Consider the following 14,337-nt stretch of genomic DNA (forward strand, 5'->3'; position numbering starts at 1 on the left):
AGAGTTTGTACTTGGTGTTGTACTTATACTCGAGACACCGTGATGGAGGAGCTTATTACTACATTTATGTTATTTGTTTCAAGATGAGATCACTGCCATTACCTCCCAGCTTGAGGGGGAGAAGTAGAAGAAGAAGTACAAGAAAGAGGTATTTTATTCCATATGTTGTGGTAATTTTTATGTAACGAAAATATTCAAGAAATGGGGAGCACGAAAGATGAAGTTATTGCATCTATGAAGAAATCTTCGCAGTAAAGAAAATTGAAGACCAAAAATCCTTTTCATTGCAAGCTAAAGTTATAAACTCCAGCTTGAGGGGGAGTGTTGAAGAGAAGATATGGAAACCTCTTACATGAGTCTCATAGTAAGAAGTCTTACAAAGCCAAAATTATTATGGAAGGAGGTCTCAGAAGAGTTCAGTTTAAAGGTGTCTTAGTTATGTTAGTCTTCTATTTATATAGTGTTATTTAATTATGTTAGGACGTACCTTTGAGTGTTAGAGTTTGGGTGTAATTGGGACAAAGATAGCTTAATTGTAATTGGACTCTACTACTTTCCTCTATTATAAATAGGGGTTCATGTACTCTGATTACATCAAGTCAATGAAGTTTTTCTCTTTTCTATAAATTCAACAAAGTGTATCTAAAGGTACTGAATTGCTGAATCTTGGTAAGCATATGACTGTAATTAAGCCCTGTGAGAGCTTAGAGAGTAAAGACTCAATCTATTCAGATCACTTCCATTAAATTAAATGCTTCCAATTATGTGAATTGGTCTCGTTTTGTTCTCATGTTTCTTAAGGCAAAAAGGAAAGTCAAATATATTAAGGATGATCCTCTTAATCCCATAACTGAAGATTGAGAGGTAGAAGACAATCAAGTGATGACTTGGTTGGTCAACAACGTGGAGTCCCACTTTAGTGATTAAGATATTGAGTTGTAAGACTACAAAGGAGATGTGGTATACATGGGCCTCAATTCTGTCTCAAGAGAGCAATTTGTCAAGGACATATGAACTGTGTGTCAGATACTTTAATATGAAAAGGGTGACAGATCAATCATTGATTATTTCATAGAAATGCGGGGTGTCTTATAGGAAATCAGCACATTTCATCCCTTTATTACGAATTGTGATGGCATTCGTAAGGAAAAGAATCAGATTCAAGTGGCGAGATTGTTAGATGGTTTTGGATCTTTATATGATGCTATACAAGCACAACTACTAGCAAATGATGATGTAACTATTCTGGAGCATGCCTTTAACTAGGTTATTAGGGCAAAAGGCACACTAGTAGGTAAAAGTGAAAGGGATACAAGATCTTCTGATGCAACTCTCTCAATCTTAATTCATCATTTAGTAAGTCTGGAGCCTGAGGTCGTGGAAGTAGTAGTAGAGGTTGTGGTAGAGATTCCACTGCTTGAGGCCTTGATTGTAGTGATAGAGGTGATAGAAAGTGTATCTACTGTGACCGCATAAACCACTTCTCTAATAAATGTTTGGAGAAATTTGGTAAGCCAGCTTGAACTATTCCACTATGACAAGTTGGGGAATGACTTCTTATTTTGCTCCTTGGGAGGAGATTCAACAGTTACTCCAGAGGCTTGGTCAATTGACTACTGCATATGCCACACCTACTACTGTTGAGCCAAATTCCTCTTCATCAACAAGTGCCATGTTGGCGAGCACAACTATGCCAACAATGAATGCATCTCATTCACCCTCCCGGATCATCTATTCAGGAGCACCAAGCTATGGTTGAGGAAATAGGTGTCTTGGTGTCTAGGTGGACATGGAGTCTTTTTTATTTACCTCCAGGGCAATTATTTTGGGATGTCGTTGGGTATACATGATTAAGTACATAGGCGATGGGACTAGTGATCGGTATAAGGTCAGAATAATGGCCAAGGAGTATACACAAACATTTACCATTGATGTGTTTGAAACTTTTTTACAAGTTGCTAGACTCACCTTGGTTTGTATTTTGGTTTTTTTGGCAGTTAACAAAGGATGTTCACCATTTTACTTGGATGTCAAAAATGCGTTCCTATATGGTGACCTAAAGGAAAAAAATTATATGGAGTAACCTCTTGGGTATGTTGCTTTGGGGGAGACAGGGAAAGTGTGCTGGTTAAAGAAAGTTTTCTATGGACTTAAACAAAGTCCTAGAGCGTGGTTTGATGAAGTTTGGTTTCTATAGAAGTCAATTGTGATCATTCTATGTTCTTGCTTAAGAGGAAGACCGATATTATTGAAAAATCAGAGATTTGGATGAGAAAAGATGAGACACAAGGAGGAGAAAGGCTTTGGAGAGGAGCAATACCTGCTGCATTGGAGTGCGTGCCAAAAAAGCACTCCTTTTCTTTTAATCGGGGTTTAAGTGAATTTTACATAAAGGATAAAAATGCCTCTATCTCCTAGAATACATCTCGAAAATGAATGAAAGTTGAACTATAGGTATATGTAGACATTGTCTATCTAATAGACGTAATATAAGACAAAAACTTAATATAGGAAATTACCAAAATACCCTTTAATTGATATTTTAAGAATTATTATTTTGGTGGTATATGTGGATAATATTGTCTTACCTGGTAGTAATCTTGAAGGAATTGAGCAAGTAAAAACATATTTGGTCACACACTTTCAAACAAAGGATTTGGGACTGTTGAATATTTTCTTGGAAGTGGCTCGAAGTAAAAAAGGTGTTGTTCTCTCTCAGAGAAAATACATTGTAGATATGCTGCAAAATATGATTTCTTAGGTGCAAAGCTAGTGGACACTCCTATGGAAGTCAATACTAGTCTTCATGACTCTCATAGTACTATACTCAAGGATAAGACATAATATAGACACCTAGTGGGAAAATTGATTTATGCTATGGTCACTAGGCTTGATATATCATTTGCGGTGGGAGTAGTGAGCCAATTTATAGAAAATCCAAGAATGATACACTTAGAAGCTGCTCAGAGGATTTTGAAGTATTTGTAGGGTGCTCCTAGAAAGGTGTGCTATATACCCGGAATGAGAAAATGGATGTGTTGGGTTATTCTGATGCTGATTCTGCTGGATATATGATGAATAAGAGGTTCACCATTAGTTACCGTTGTTTTGTTGGGGGTAACTTGGTGAGTTGGAAGAGTAGGTAACAAGCTGTAGTGTCCCTCCAATCTCTCATTGTTTGGGATGGCCCCCCGAATCTCTAATGTAACTCTGTTGTTTCTCTCTTTCTTTTAATAAAATTCAGCACCTTTAAAAAAAAGAAAGTAACAAGCCATAGTGGTTAGATCAAGCACCGAGGCTGAGTATAAAGTGATGACTCACACAGTTGGTGAGCTTATGTGGGTGTAGGCGGTCCTTGTTGAGTTTGAAGTTTCTTTTCCAGAGCCCATGGTTATGAAGTGTGATAATCAGAATGCCATATTTATAGCAACCCAATATTCTACTAAAGGACAAAATACATAGAGGTTGACTATCATCTTATTAGAGATACTGTCATGCAAGGGTAGGTGGTTGCTACATACGTGAAGTCCTTTGAACAATTGGAGATGTGTTTGCAAAAATCTCTTGGAAGGAGTGAGGATATGATGTTTTGTGACAAGTTAGGATTGTTTGACATTTACTCTCCAACTTGAAGGGAGAGTTGAAATACTAGTTTAAGGGTCATTTCATCATCTCATACGGGTCCCATCTTGTTAAAGCAAGCTAGAATACCTGTCATGATTCTATGTTTCAAGTTACACTTAATTCTGATATGTATTCATAGAGTTATGAGGCTTTTTGTACCAAGGGGCATTGTTCTTTTGTGTAAAAAACAACTTAAGTGAAATATTGAAGGGGAGAGCTCGACCTTTTTGAGCTCTAACCCAAATGCAGCCTTCAAGCTGCTCTCTCACCTTTTCTCCTCTCTATTCTCTCCCTTCCCTTCTTCTATTCTTCCCAGTTTTAAAGTTTCACTAGCTCTCTACCCCCCTTGGAGACTTTGATATTGTTAAGTTGGGTCCAAGGCCCATCCCAAAATGACTAGCCAACTTAGGAAACCTCTTTCCCAACTAATAAACTCAAGATCCTTGTACTCACTAATTCATGTGGGACTATTCCTTAACACTCCCCCTCACGTGTAGATCCTCTTTTTGTGGCTCTACAAGTGGATAATTTAGGAGTAGGCAGTTTAGGTGTAGGCCATCTTTTGTGGCTCTACAAGTGGATAGTTTAGGTGTAGGCCATCTTTTGTGGCTCTACAAGTAGATAGTTTAGGTACATGCCCACATATGATTACCTGCTCTGATACCATGTTAAGTTGGGTCCAAGATGGTATCAGAGCCGACGGTATTATTGAAAAAAAGCCCAATTATTTTTTTATTTGCTCATATTCTGTTTTGTTTTTCGTCATTATTGAAGTCCGCTTCTGTTGCTGAGTTTTTCATATTTCTGCTGCTCGGTTGATCCAGCCCTGTATCAACACCACCTTCAGTATTATTTCTGAAAAGTTATGATACTTATCTTCATCGAAGAATAATGTTACTGGTTGGAAGTTTTTCTGCTAATAGTATAGAACATGTTGCTGCTGATTCTGCTGTCCGGGTTATTGCATTTCCTCACTCAAACCAGAATCTTAATCCGGTGAGTTACTGCTGTTGGTGGTGAGTTCTTAATCTTACTAGTTCTGTTGTCGAGATGATCTTTTTGTTACTGGTTCCATTGGTAACAGACTGTTACGGGCATATGCTCCCCAAAGCTGACGACATCATGCTAGTGATCATGACTTGCTTGTTCTGCCTTGCCTATGGGTGGTCATGGGTGCCTCTTGGGTGGTTGGTTCCCAGTGAAATCTTCCCTTTGGAGACCAGATCCGCTGGGCAGAGTATAGTGATCTGCGTCAATATGTTTTTCATAGCCGCCATTGCTCAGTGTTTCTTCGTTGCTCTTTTTCACTTCCGATATGGGATTTTCATCCTTTTCGTTTACTTGATTGTAATTATGACGCTGTTCATCATCTTCCTGCTGCCCGAGACAAAGCGAGTTCCAATAGAGGAGATGCATATCCTTTTCTGGATGAAGAATCAATCTACCGTCAATCCAGAAAATTGATCCGGCTTTGTTTCCGTTTTTTAAGGCCGAAGATGACGGCACCAAGACGTTGGCTGATTGATACTGCTAGTTGGTAGCCGTTTCTGGATGAAGACGATGTCAAGTTCTGATTCGGAAGCAGGCATCCAGAAAAATTCAGGTCCGTGATCCTTGGTTCATCGGATATCTGCCTATTAATCTCCTCGCTGGTCATCTCTGCTGTTAAGCTAGTTAACAGAAGATTTCAGAAACTCTTTTCTGTTGCCGCTGGATTTCCATACCGAGATACATATCCGTGAGCTTCCGAATTTTTTTTTTCTTCCTTGCTGGATTGATTTTATTGATGTTTATTCGGAGGAGTTTATTATAGAAGCTGTATTGCTCTGCTCCGTAAATTCGGTTGGAGCTTGATTAGCTGCCTGGATTTTCTCTGTTTGTCGCTATCTCTTGTTTTTCGGCACCGTGGGAAGAAGACACTGTTGGAAAATTTTATTTTCCTAACTTAGTAATCAGACTTAATCAAGCGCTGGTTCAGCGCCTGATGCAACCCAGACCGGTCGAAAAAACCCAGCAACCCGAGGGCAGTTACTGGTTCTGTTTTGATCGAGTCAACTTGGCCCGGGTCAAACTGACTCGGAAAAAAACAATTTTGCCTCTGTATATGTGTCTGGGTCCCGAGTTCTATGCCGATTCCTCCCACAACTCGGCTATGTTGGTCTATTATTTGACTCGGTTCAACTCGGTTCTCTATCTCCGGCTGGATTATTACTTGGATTTGGTGCAACTTCCTTATTTATTGATGGACTCGCTGCGAACTATTTCATGTGTCCTTATTACTCTTAAATACTTCTATTATTACCGGTTATCCATACTATACAACTGCACATATGGTGCATGTTATTTGGGCATTGGCTCATTACCGCTACTGCTATTGTGTCTCTTTGATTGAGACATTATTTCTGAAGAAGAACTCCTCGGTTGTTTGCTTTGGGTTCATTATTTGCTGACTATTGTTGGCATTGGTTCCTTTGATGCAAAATTTGAATTTCTTAGAAAAATAAATCACATGGTAGCCTTAACTTCGTATTTTCTCTTTACCCATTACCCATTACCCATTACCCTTCGGTAGTCTTTCTCCTACCATCCTTTATTTGACTCTCACTTACCCTTATTGGCCAACCCTTTTTAAAGCATTGCTTTGGCTGTCCCTTTTATTCATATGGGTGTTTTAAGTCCATTGAGACTTTTTATTGGTACCCGTGGGTCTTTTATCGTCGTCTTGTGAATGACAGGCATTAACCACTTTAGTGATTATTTTCACTATATTCGTTCGAAATCTTTTAGTTTGGTTTCGACTTATGTTTTATCATCCATTTTTACCTTGTGAGAGTTTGTGTCCAATTTCGTGGTTATCCTTGGGACACCAGATGGGGGAGATTATTACTACATTTAAGTTATTTGGTTCAAGCTGGAATCACCGCCATTACCTCCCAGCTTGAGGGGGAGTGTTGGAATATATGATGTAATTACTTTACGTTTTATGTCTCTTCTTCACTCTTATTAGGGTGAAGGGTATATTTGTAATATTGGTAGTTTTGATATCTATAAATATACCTTATGGGGGAGGGTTTGGATAAAAAAAAAAATGTTAAGTTGGGTCCAAGGCCCATCCCGAAATGACTAGCCAACTTAGGAAACCTTTTTCCCAACTAATAAACTCAAGATCCTTGTACTCACTAATCCATGTGGGACTATTCCTTAACAAATATTTATACAATGAGATTGTAGTCACATGTTCTTATTCTCTTCAAGTGAAGTGATTGGTGCGCCTTGTGTGCTTCAAACTCCATTTAATATAATTTAGCCAAAGGAGGAATATCTCATTAGGATGTACTAGTTGGGGAATCTCTCCCTTCATATATCCCAGCATCCTTTTTGAACTTCATAATGGAAGGTTTCAGCTCTGACTTGCCTCATGGAAAGGTTGATTATGTCTCCCTTGCTGATTAGGCTACCTTTCTAAAAACTACTCTCAGGGGGTTGCCAGCATACTTCCTCTCTCTCCTCCTCTGCCTTGCTTGCTGGTTGAAGAATTGAAACAATGTAAGACAACTTATATGGCAAGACGCTTCAGATGAATGCAACATTTGTCTTGTGAAATAGGATGAATTTTTTCTTGATGAAAAACAGAAGAGCTCCAGGTATTAGAAGAATTTTTGCTATACTGTTAGTGATCTGGTTGTGAAGACATAGTATTTAATAAGAAGCTTTGGGGGAAAGTTCTTGCTGCTAGATACAACTACCCTGTGGATAATCGTTCCTCTTCACCAATGTAATCTCTCCTTTTCAATTTGGAAGGAGGAATTAGTTGGATCGGACATTAGAGTTGGATTATATATATAATCCAAGATATAAATACTATGTATAATAGGTATTTGTATTTACATACATACTTCATATTGGAATATATAGATCACATGCATTTGGTTTTTATGAAAGGCTGGAAAGTTTTTCAACATGCGAAGGATCTAACAGCAATACTTTCTCTTCTGGCCTTGATGATGTATTGGAAATGAGGGCCTATATGATTTATCTTTTTTATATTAATCGTAGAAGCATCTATTACTCCACCCCTTTGAAACAAGATGTTGGTGGGTGAAAAAATACTATTGAAAATGGTGAATAAACTGGTTGACGTCTAGAGGTTTATATATGCATGAAAATGTTTTTTTTTACGAATGGTTGAATTTTAACTTTGAAACGCTATGCACTTTGAGCTTGAGACTGACTTCAATTTCTAGTTGTTCTACTATGATCTAATATCCTGGATCAAAATCAACCAGGATCGGGGTTAATTTGGTTCACCTCACTCGAAGAGATTCTTATGAGTTATACTTCAAAAGAAAAGGTCTTCAGAGGAATCTCAAAAATGTAAGATGAACTTTGACTCGTGAAGTGAAAGATTTATGACAGATACTCAGAGTTGGTTTGGGCCAGGTCTTGTCATCCAAATTAAGCATCAAAGGACTTCAATAATTTTTCATAAGAGGGACAAAACAGGGCCAAGAATAGATGTGCAACTCATGTCTATGGAGAGCAAGCCTTGGTTTTGGTCTGGGGAAATTTTTTCATTATTTTTATTTTCTTGTGAAAAATGAGATTATTTTAATAGGGTAGAAGTATAAAATATTTCAAGTGAGTGAAGTGTACAATGATCACCAAAACAAATGAGTAAAGGAAAAGAAATATGTGGAGCAATAAAGAGCCAGTCATTGGAAGTGTGCTACTGTGTTGCTGGGAGGCACTGCTGCTGGAATAGCTCTCTATTCTTTTTTAATGACAGAACATTTTGGTCTTAGCATTTTCCTTATGTTTTGGATATTCTATCCTATTCCATAGATGATAGCTTATGATAAATGATTTTGAAGCTGTATCACTTATTATTTTGATTATTATTATCTGCAGGTATGAACTTTTTGTTTGTGCACTTGAGGAAGCATCAAGAGATACATTGCCAATTTTGAAAGATAAATCCTTAAAGGTTAGACCCTTATCTTTTCGAATTTAATACTTTTTTAGGTGAGAGTTCATTTTTGGAACAACTTGGTTTATTTTTTTTTATTTTGGATATTTAAAATTTAATGTATGAGTGCTCTTTTTGAATATTAGAAAAGGGTATCAATCCTTGTATATTCAATTTAAACTGAAAGCTAAATCCTAGAGTTAACCTGCTATAATGAACTGAGCCCCCACTTGATGCAATGAGTGGTTTCACAGTCCATGGACAAATTATAATTTGTTAAAAGATGACTTTTTTAGCCAACCTGGTTCTCATGGCTGCCATCTCCTAGTAAGATAGAACTCATAATCATCAAAGTTTTGTCCCTACTATAATTGGAACTGGTTATATGAAACTTCCTCTATTAGACTTTATCATTTGTGTTGAAATACATGTACAAGGGTATTTTGGTAATTTCCTATTTGTATGTGTGTCCCTCTAAATGTTGTAGTAAGTTAGGCATCATGATGGGAGTTTATGTTTCAAGTTTCAAGTTAGTCTGATTAGTGTTTAGAGAGTTATTTGAGTTTAATGTAATGAGGAACATTATTGTACTTCTTACTTTTTTAACTTAAGTGATATATTTCAACAGAGAGGGCACAATTTTCAGCCCAAACAGAGTTACATTCACATACCTTTATGTAGTCTTGCCACACTGTCTTACTAGCTATGACTTTCTGGCTTGTTGGATCCCACCCAAAGCCGCTAGTGTTTAGGCATGTACTCACAACCATATACATTCTTTTCCAAGTCCTCACACGGTTTTTTAACTGTTCAACTGTCTTTTGGTTCGCTGCGTACAAATTGAACATTTTGATACAATTGTTGAAAACTTTGTGTTTCCAAACTCCATTGGGTAATTTGTTACCCAAATTGACTCGCTCAATTAGCAAATCAAGTATTTTACAGTCTTCGTCAGATGTCCATGTGTCGTATGACCTCTTTGTAGTGTTATCCATACTGTCTTTACCTTTCCTCCTTCCAGCCATCTAAAGTTAAAGCCTTCATACATAAAAGGATAAGAAACTTACCAGAAGAGCATCACTGATTCACACAACATAGTTGTTGGAGCCATATGTCCATAATAAGCCAATTTTTTCTTTAATATAATTGGTGATATGAACTCAGATATGACTTCTCATCAGATGCAAGGTATTTCCAGGCATTTTTGGTGTTTAATACCCCATGCTTAATAAATTTCTATTTGTCTAAAACCATTTACAAAGCTACATGACTCTGACAACCATTCTAACATGAGGTTAGAAACGTATAATTCCTATACGAAATTAATCTTTTTTTTATGTTGAATATCAATATAAGACATGTGATCAATTTAATAATATATGAAACTATTATTCTCTTTACTGTCACCACAAGAAGTTAAGCATCGTTAACATGAAATATATAGCATATTAGACGGAAGAGCTTCAAACAAAATCATATAGTGTTGTAGACAGATTAAAAATGACAGTGGGGTCCTAAAAAAGAAAAGCAGTAAATTTCAGATGAAGACCACCTAAAAATACCTCGAATCGAGCCGGAGAGGTTGCAGAGAGGGGAGACTGGTTCGGTGACGGTCGTCGGTGATGGGGACGGTGAGAGGAAGAGAATCAAGCATCGGGGAGAGGTCACAGAGGGGGCGATTGAAATCGCCGACGGTCGCGAGCGAGGAAGGAGTCGGAGAGGTTGCAGAGAGAGGGGAGAGATGTCGCCGAAGGTCGTCGGAGCTGGGGACGGCGAGAGGAGCGCCAGAGACAAGGTCGCAGAACAATTGAAATCACCGAAGGTCGCGAGCGAGCGAGGGAGAAATTTTTTTTTCTCTGAAACCCTCGTTCGACAGAGGTTCCTCCCCGACAGCTCGAGCCCGAGATGTATTTGAGCGATGGGAAGTGAAATCAAAGCTCGACCCCTCTGATTTCACTTACTTTCGTTTTATGCCTAAAACGGGGGAAAGCGAAATACAATTGTATTTCACTTTCCCCCGTCACTTACGGTGCGCACTAACGCGTTTCGGCCCACTTTCCCCGAGAGGAGACGAAGCCCTTCCACGCCTTTCCAGCGGGTGAAAGCTTCTTTCCCACGCTCAAGCAAGACATCAACAGATCAAGCAACTATTGGCGACGGAGAGAGGGAGAGAGACCCGCTTTGCGTTCGCAGAGGGGGACTGGGTAGCTCTTAAATTCTGTGCTGCTACTGTTTACTGCTTTACCAGTTTCCGAAGCCAATTTACTGTGTTCTTTTTTGTCTCGTGGGACCAATCACTAATCCATAACAAAGGCTTTTCAGTTCTCAGCATACGATTACAAAAAAAAAAACAAAGAGGAGGTTTAGACCGTTAATATCATGAACAAATCAGGCATCAAATCTCAAAAATGGTGGCTTAAATGACGAGCAAAGAATTTGAATATCAAAAGTATATACAAGAAAAGTGGAGATAATGAGATAGTGAGGATGACATGGGTGTTTTCGTTCATGAAGCTTCATTTGGATATTTGGCCGAGGTGGTTTCTCAAAAGCTAGGGGGGAATTGAGATATTTTAAATTAAAAACTTAATGTTCACAATAAAAATTAAAGCAAGTATTTCACTTTCCCCCGTCACTTACGGTGCGCACTAACGCGTTTCGGCCCACTTTCCCCAGGCACTAACAGGCCCTTAATGCAGTCTCAAGGGGGAGGATCCCAGATGACCATATTTGGAGTTCTGCAGGGACTAGACATATGGGTGATCAAACTCCAATTTTCTCGAAGGGAAACACTCGATAGAGCGGCAAATTCCTTCCTTGTATGAAGCCAACTTGAGATGAGGCCCATGGCATGAGAAGCCGTGTTGTCCGGGGTGCAAGCTTTGGAGTTGAATCTCCGGTTGTTCTGCTCGAAGTTTCACCTTTTTTAAAAAAAAAAAGATGGGTCAATGGGTTTTTCTTGTAGTCACACCTCGTGATCTTTTGCCTCTTTATGCCATTGTTAGTAAACTTGTGTAGGTTCACTTGCAAGAGGGAATATGATTCAAAGATGAAATTGCTTTCTATGGGAGTCTATGATTCTTGTTAACTGTTTGATGCAAAGAGGAGGAAACTGGCTTAGACAGGGAGATGTCTAAGTTGAGATGCAATGAGGTATCTCCTCAAGAATGAAACATCAGCTGAGATACACCTTGTGCTAGAGGTGGGACATCAACACGAACACTAGTGCAGAGCTGTAGCCAACACAGATGCTTTTGATGCCTCAAGGATTATAGTTTGCAAGTTTTGGTTCAAGGTTCTGAATGAAGCAAGTGTAAGCAAAGACTTTGAGAGGGAGAGAATATTGCTGATTAGAAGGAAATAATAGAGAGAAAGGAGTTCTCTAGAAAGAGCAGATGTCATTGATTAATGGTTAAGGTTCACAAGGTTAAAACTGCATATGCTAAAGATGTTCAAGAACACTCATCATGAGCATGAGAAATCTAGTCAGACCCTGGAACTGCCTTTCCTTTCTGTGGCTCTATTTTGTTGGTATTTGTGGTGATCCCATAGTCATCAAAATGATCTTGAACTAAGACGATAAATCAAACAAGAGAGTAAAATTTATTTTTTAAATATTCTAAAATCAGAGAACAAATTTGTACAGATTTTTATTATCAGAGCTAGTTTATCTTCAACTAGTCATCGATAAATGTTACAAAGTATAAAAACTCAAATATATTGGTTCTTCTGAATGCACTCTTATACCTGAAAGCTCTATCTCTAACCAGTTGAAGCTTAGATATTTGACAATGAGTTACTATGGCTGGATATTGCAGTCTTAGGTTTAGTGTGTATTGCAGCTTTCTTGCAAAATGTACAAGAACTGCAACAAATGCAAACTCACTGAGCTCTTGTGGGTTAAATGTATTGTACTGGTATTTGCTTTCATTGTTATTGATTTCTGGGGTCTGGTTTGTTAGGATGGATTTTGCTTTTTATTTTTTGAGCCATGGTCCTGCACCTTGCTCAAAATTGTTGCATGACTTGCCATTTCACAAAGGGTACTCAGAAAAAGAGGGGGAAAAGGAGCTTAAGCAGCATGTGTCTATGATTTACATGAAAAAACCAAGAAAAAGAAAAGGAAATAGTTTGTTGGCTCGTCTTGCCCTCTGAGAATTGCCTTAGCAGTACAGATTATTGTTGTTTCTTTTCTTCAGACATCACGATGCTAATTGAGACATTTGAGGCAGTAAATCTTGTCCTGTACTTCTGTATTTCCTTTTGTTCCCAACTTCTTCTCTACCTTTTTCCTTTTAAATGATGACATTACGGAATTTTTTATCAGTGATCTCCAAATCTGGAAAAGTAAAAAGAAGTAACTTAATTTTGGTGAGGTGCTATTGGCTGTGCCTTGTTGCTTTTTTTTAAACTGCATTCATACATATGACTAAATAGTGTATCATGTGGGTTCTTTTGCATATTGAATGCTGTTAGAGGTAATAGTCTTACATAGATAAATATTAAGAAAAATATCGCTTTATAAGGTCGAGTAATAAGTCTTCTAAGTGGTTAGTCATTTTTGGATAAAATTGGACTCAATCTTAACATGGTAACAGAGCAAGATGTCTAGGTGGACTTGGCCCAACTTGTGCCACATTGAATTTGTACTTGTTTCTGTTGTCTATGGCTCGAGCTTGTTATCTGTATGTGGAAGCCTGGATGTAAGGTGGGAATTTTAGTGGGAATAGTTATACATAGATAAATGTTAAGAAAAATTGTTGTTTTATTAAGGTTAACCTATAGGCCTCCTAAGTGGCTAATCACTTTGATAGAAATAGCTCAATCTTGACAAATGCACTTACTTTATAGCCAAAAAAAAGTTTTTCTCTGCATTGATCCCAAAATTCAAATTAGAGGATGAGCCTGTTATATTTAGCAATATTCAAATTATAGTTTAATTGGTTACTTTTCTCTTTTGAGTCACCTGTTGCTTGGTGCTTGTTCAGACTATTTATGCCCTCTTGAAGAGCAAATCAGAGCAAGAACGTCGGTTGTTGTCGGCACTTGTCAATAAAGTAAGTTCAGGTTGAACTAGTTGTGAATGTGATTTTTAATAAGGGAATGGTTTATGTTTGTGATTTTGATCTGCTTTATTGATTCTCGAGTGAATCTTATCTGTGGAGTTACAGGAAAAATATAATATATAGAAGTTTGATCAGTATTCTCATTTTTAGGTGTGGGTGAAACCATCCAGAAGTATCCTTATACTTGATACTTTGTCATGTGCAGCTTGGAGATCCGGAGCGAAAAACTGCATCTGGAGCTGTGTATCACTTGACATGCCTTTTATCTGCTCATCCAAATATGAAGGTAAAGAAATGGAAATTAGTTTTGCCCATGAAAAAATAGCTTGTACTTTCCCCAGTTATTCCTCCTATGGGTTACCTTTCATCTTTGTTGACCCATCTCCATGTATTTTCACATTTTTGTGTTCTTTGGCTCAATGGACACATTGTGTGGTTTCCTAAAGTGAAGACTTGCATTCAAGTTTCAAGGGCTTTTGGGTATCAGAGTACGTGTATGCAACCAAATTAGTTAATTTTTGTATGCTCAAACATTTCCTCAATTCTGCAGGCAGTGGTGATTGAAGAAGTTGATAGCTTTCTTTTTCGTCCACATCTAGGATTGCGAGCAAAGTACCATGCGGTATGTTTTTTCATATTGTGGTGCAGTGTGGTTTTTTAGCTATTTTCAGCAGTCCAATT

General features: G+C 38.0%; 1 protein-coding gene across 1 annotated transcript in view; it reads left to right on the forward strand.

The window, feature by feature from the left end:
- The window catches only part of LOC137956369 (protein SLOW WALKER 2), a 43,009-nt gene that overhangs the window by 12,914 nt on the left and 15,758 nt on the right, over window positions 1-14,337 (forward strand). Inside the window, exons 4-7 of the mRNA XM_068803843.1 lie at window positions 8,533-8,608; window positions 13,579-13,647; window positions 13,862-13,942; window positions 14,207-14,278. Coding sequence (XP_068659944.1) covers window positions 8,533-8,608; window positions 13,579-13,647; window positions 13,862-13,942; window positions 14,207-14,278 — 298 coding nt within the window. The remainder of the gene's footprint in view (window positions 1-8,532; window positions 8,609-13,578; window positions 13,648-13,861; window positions 13,943-14,206; window positions 14,279-14,337) is intronic.

The sequence above is a fragment of the Aristolochia californica genome, unplaced genomic scaffold, assembly GCF_029961685.1.
Source record: "Aristolochia californica isolate CCGP_79_NKW_82.1479 unplaced genomic scaffold, dmAriCali1.0.hap1 SCAF_2, whole genome shotgun sequence".
In the NCBI taxonomy this organism is placed as follows: Eukaryota; Viridiplantae; Streptophyta; class Magnoliopsida; order Piperales; family Aristolochiaceae; genus Aristolochia; species Aristolochia californica.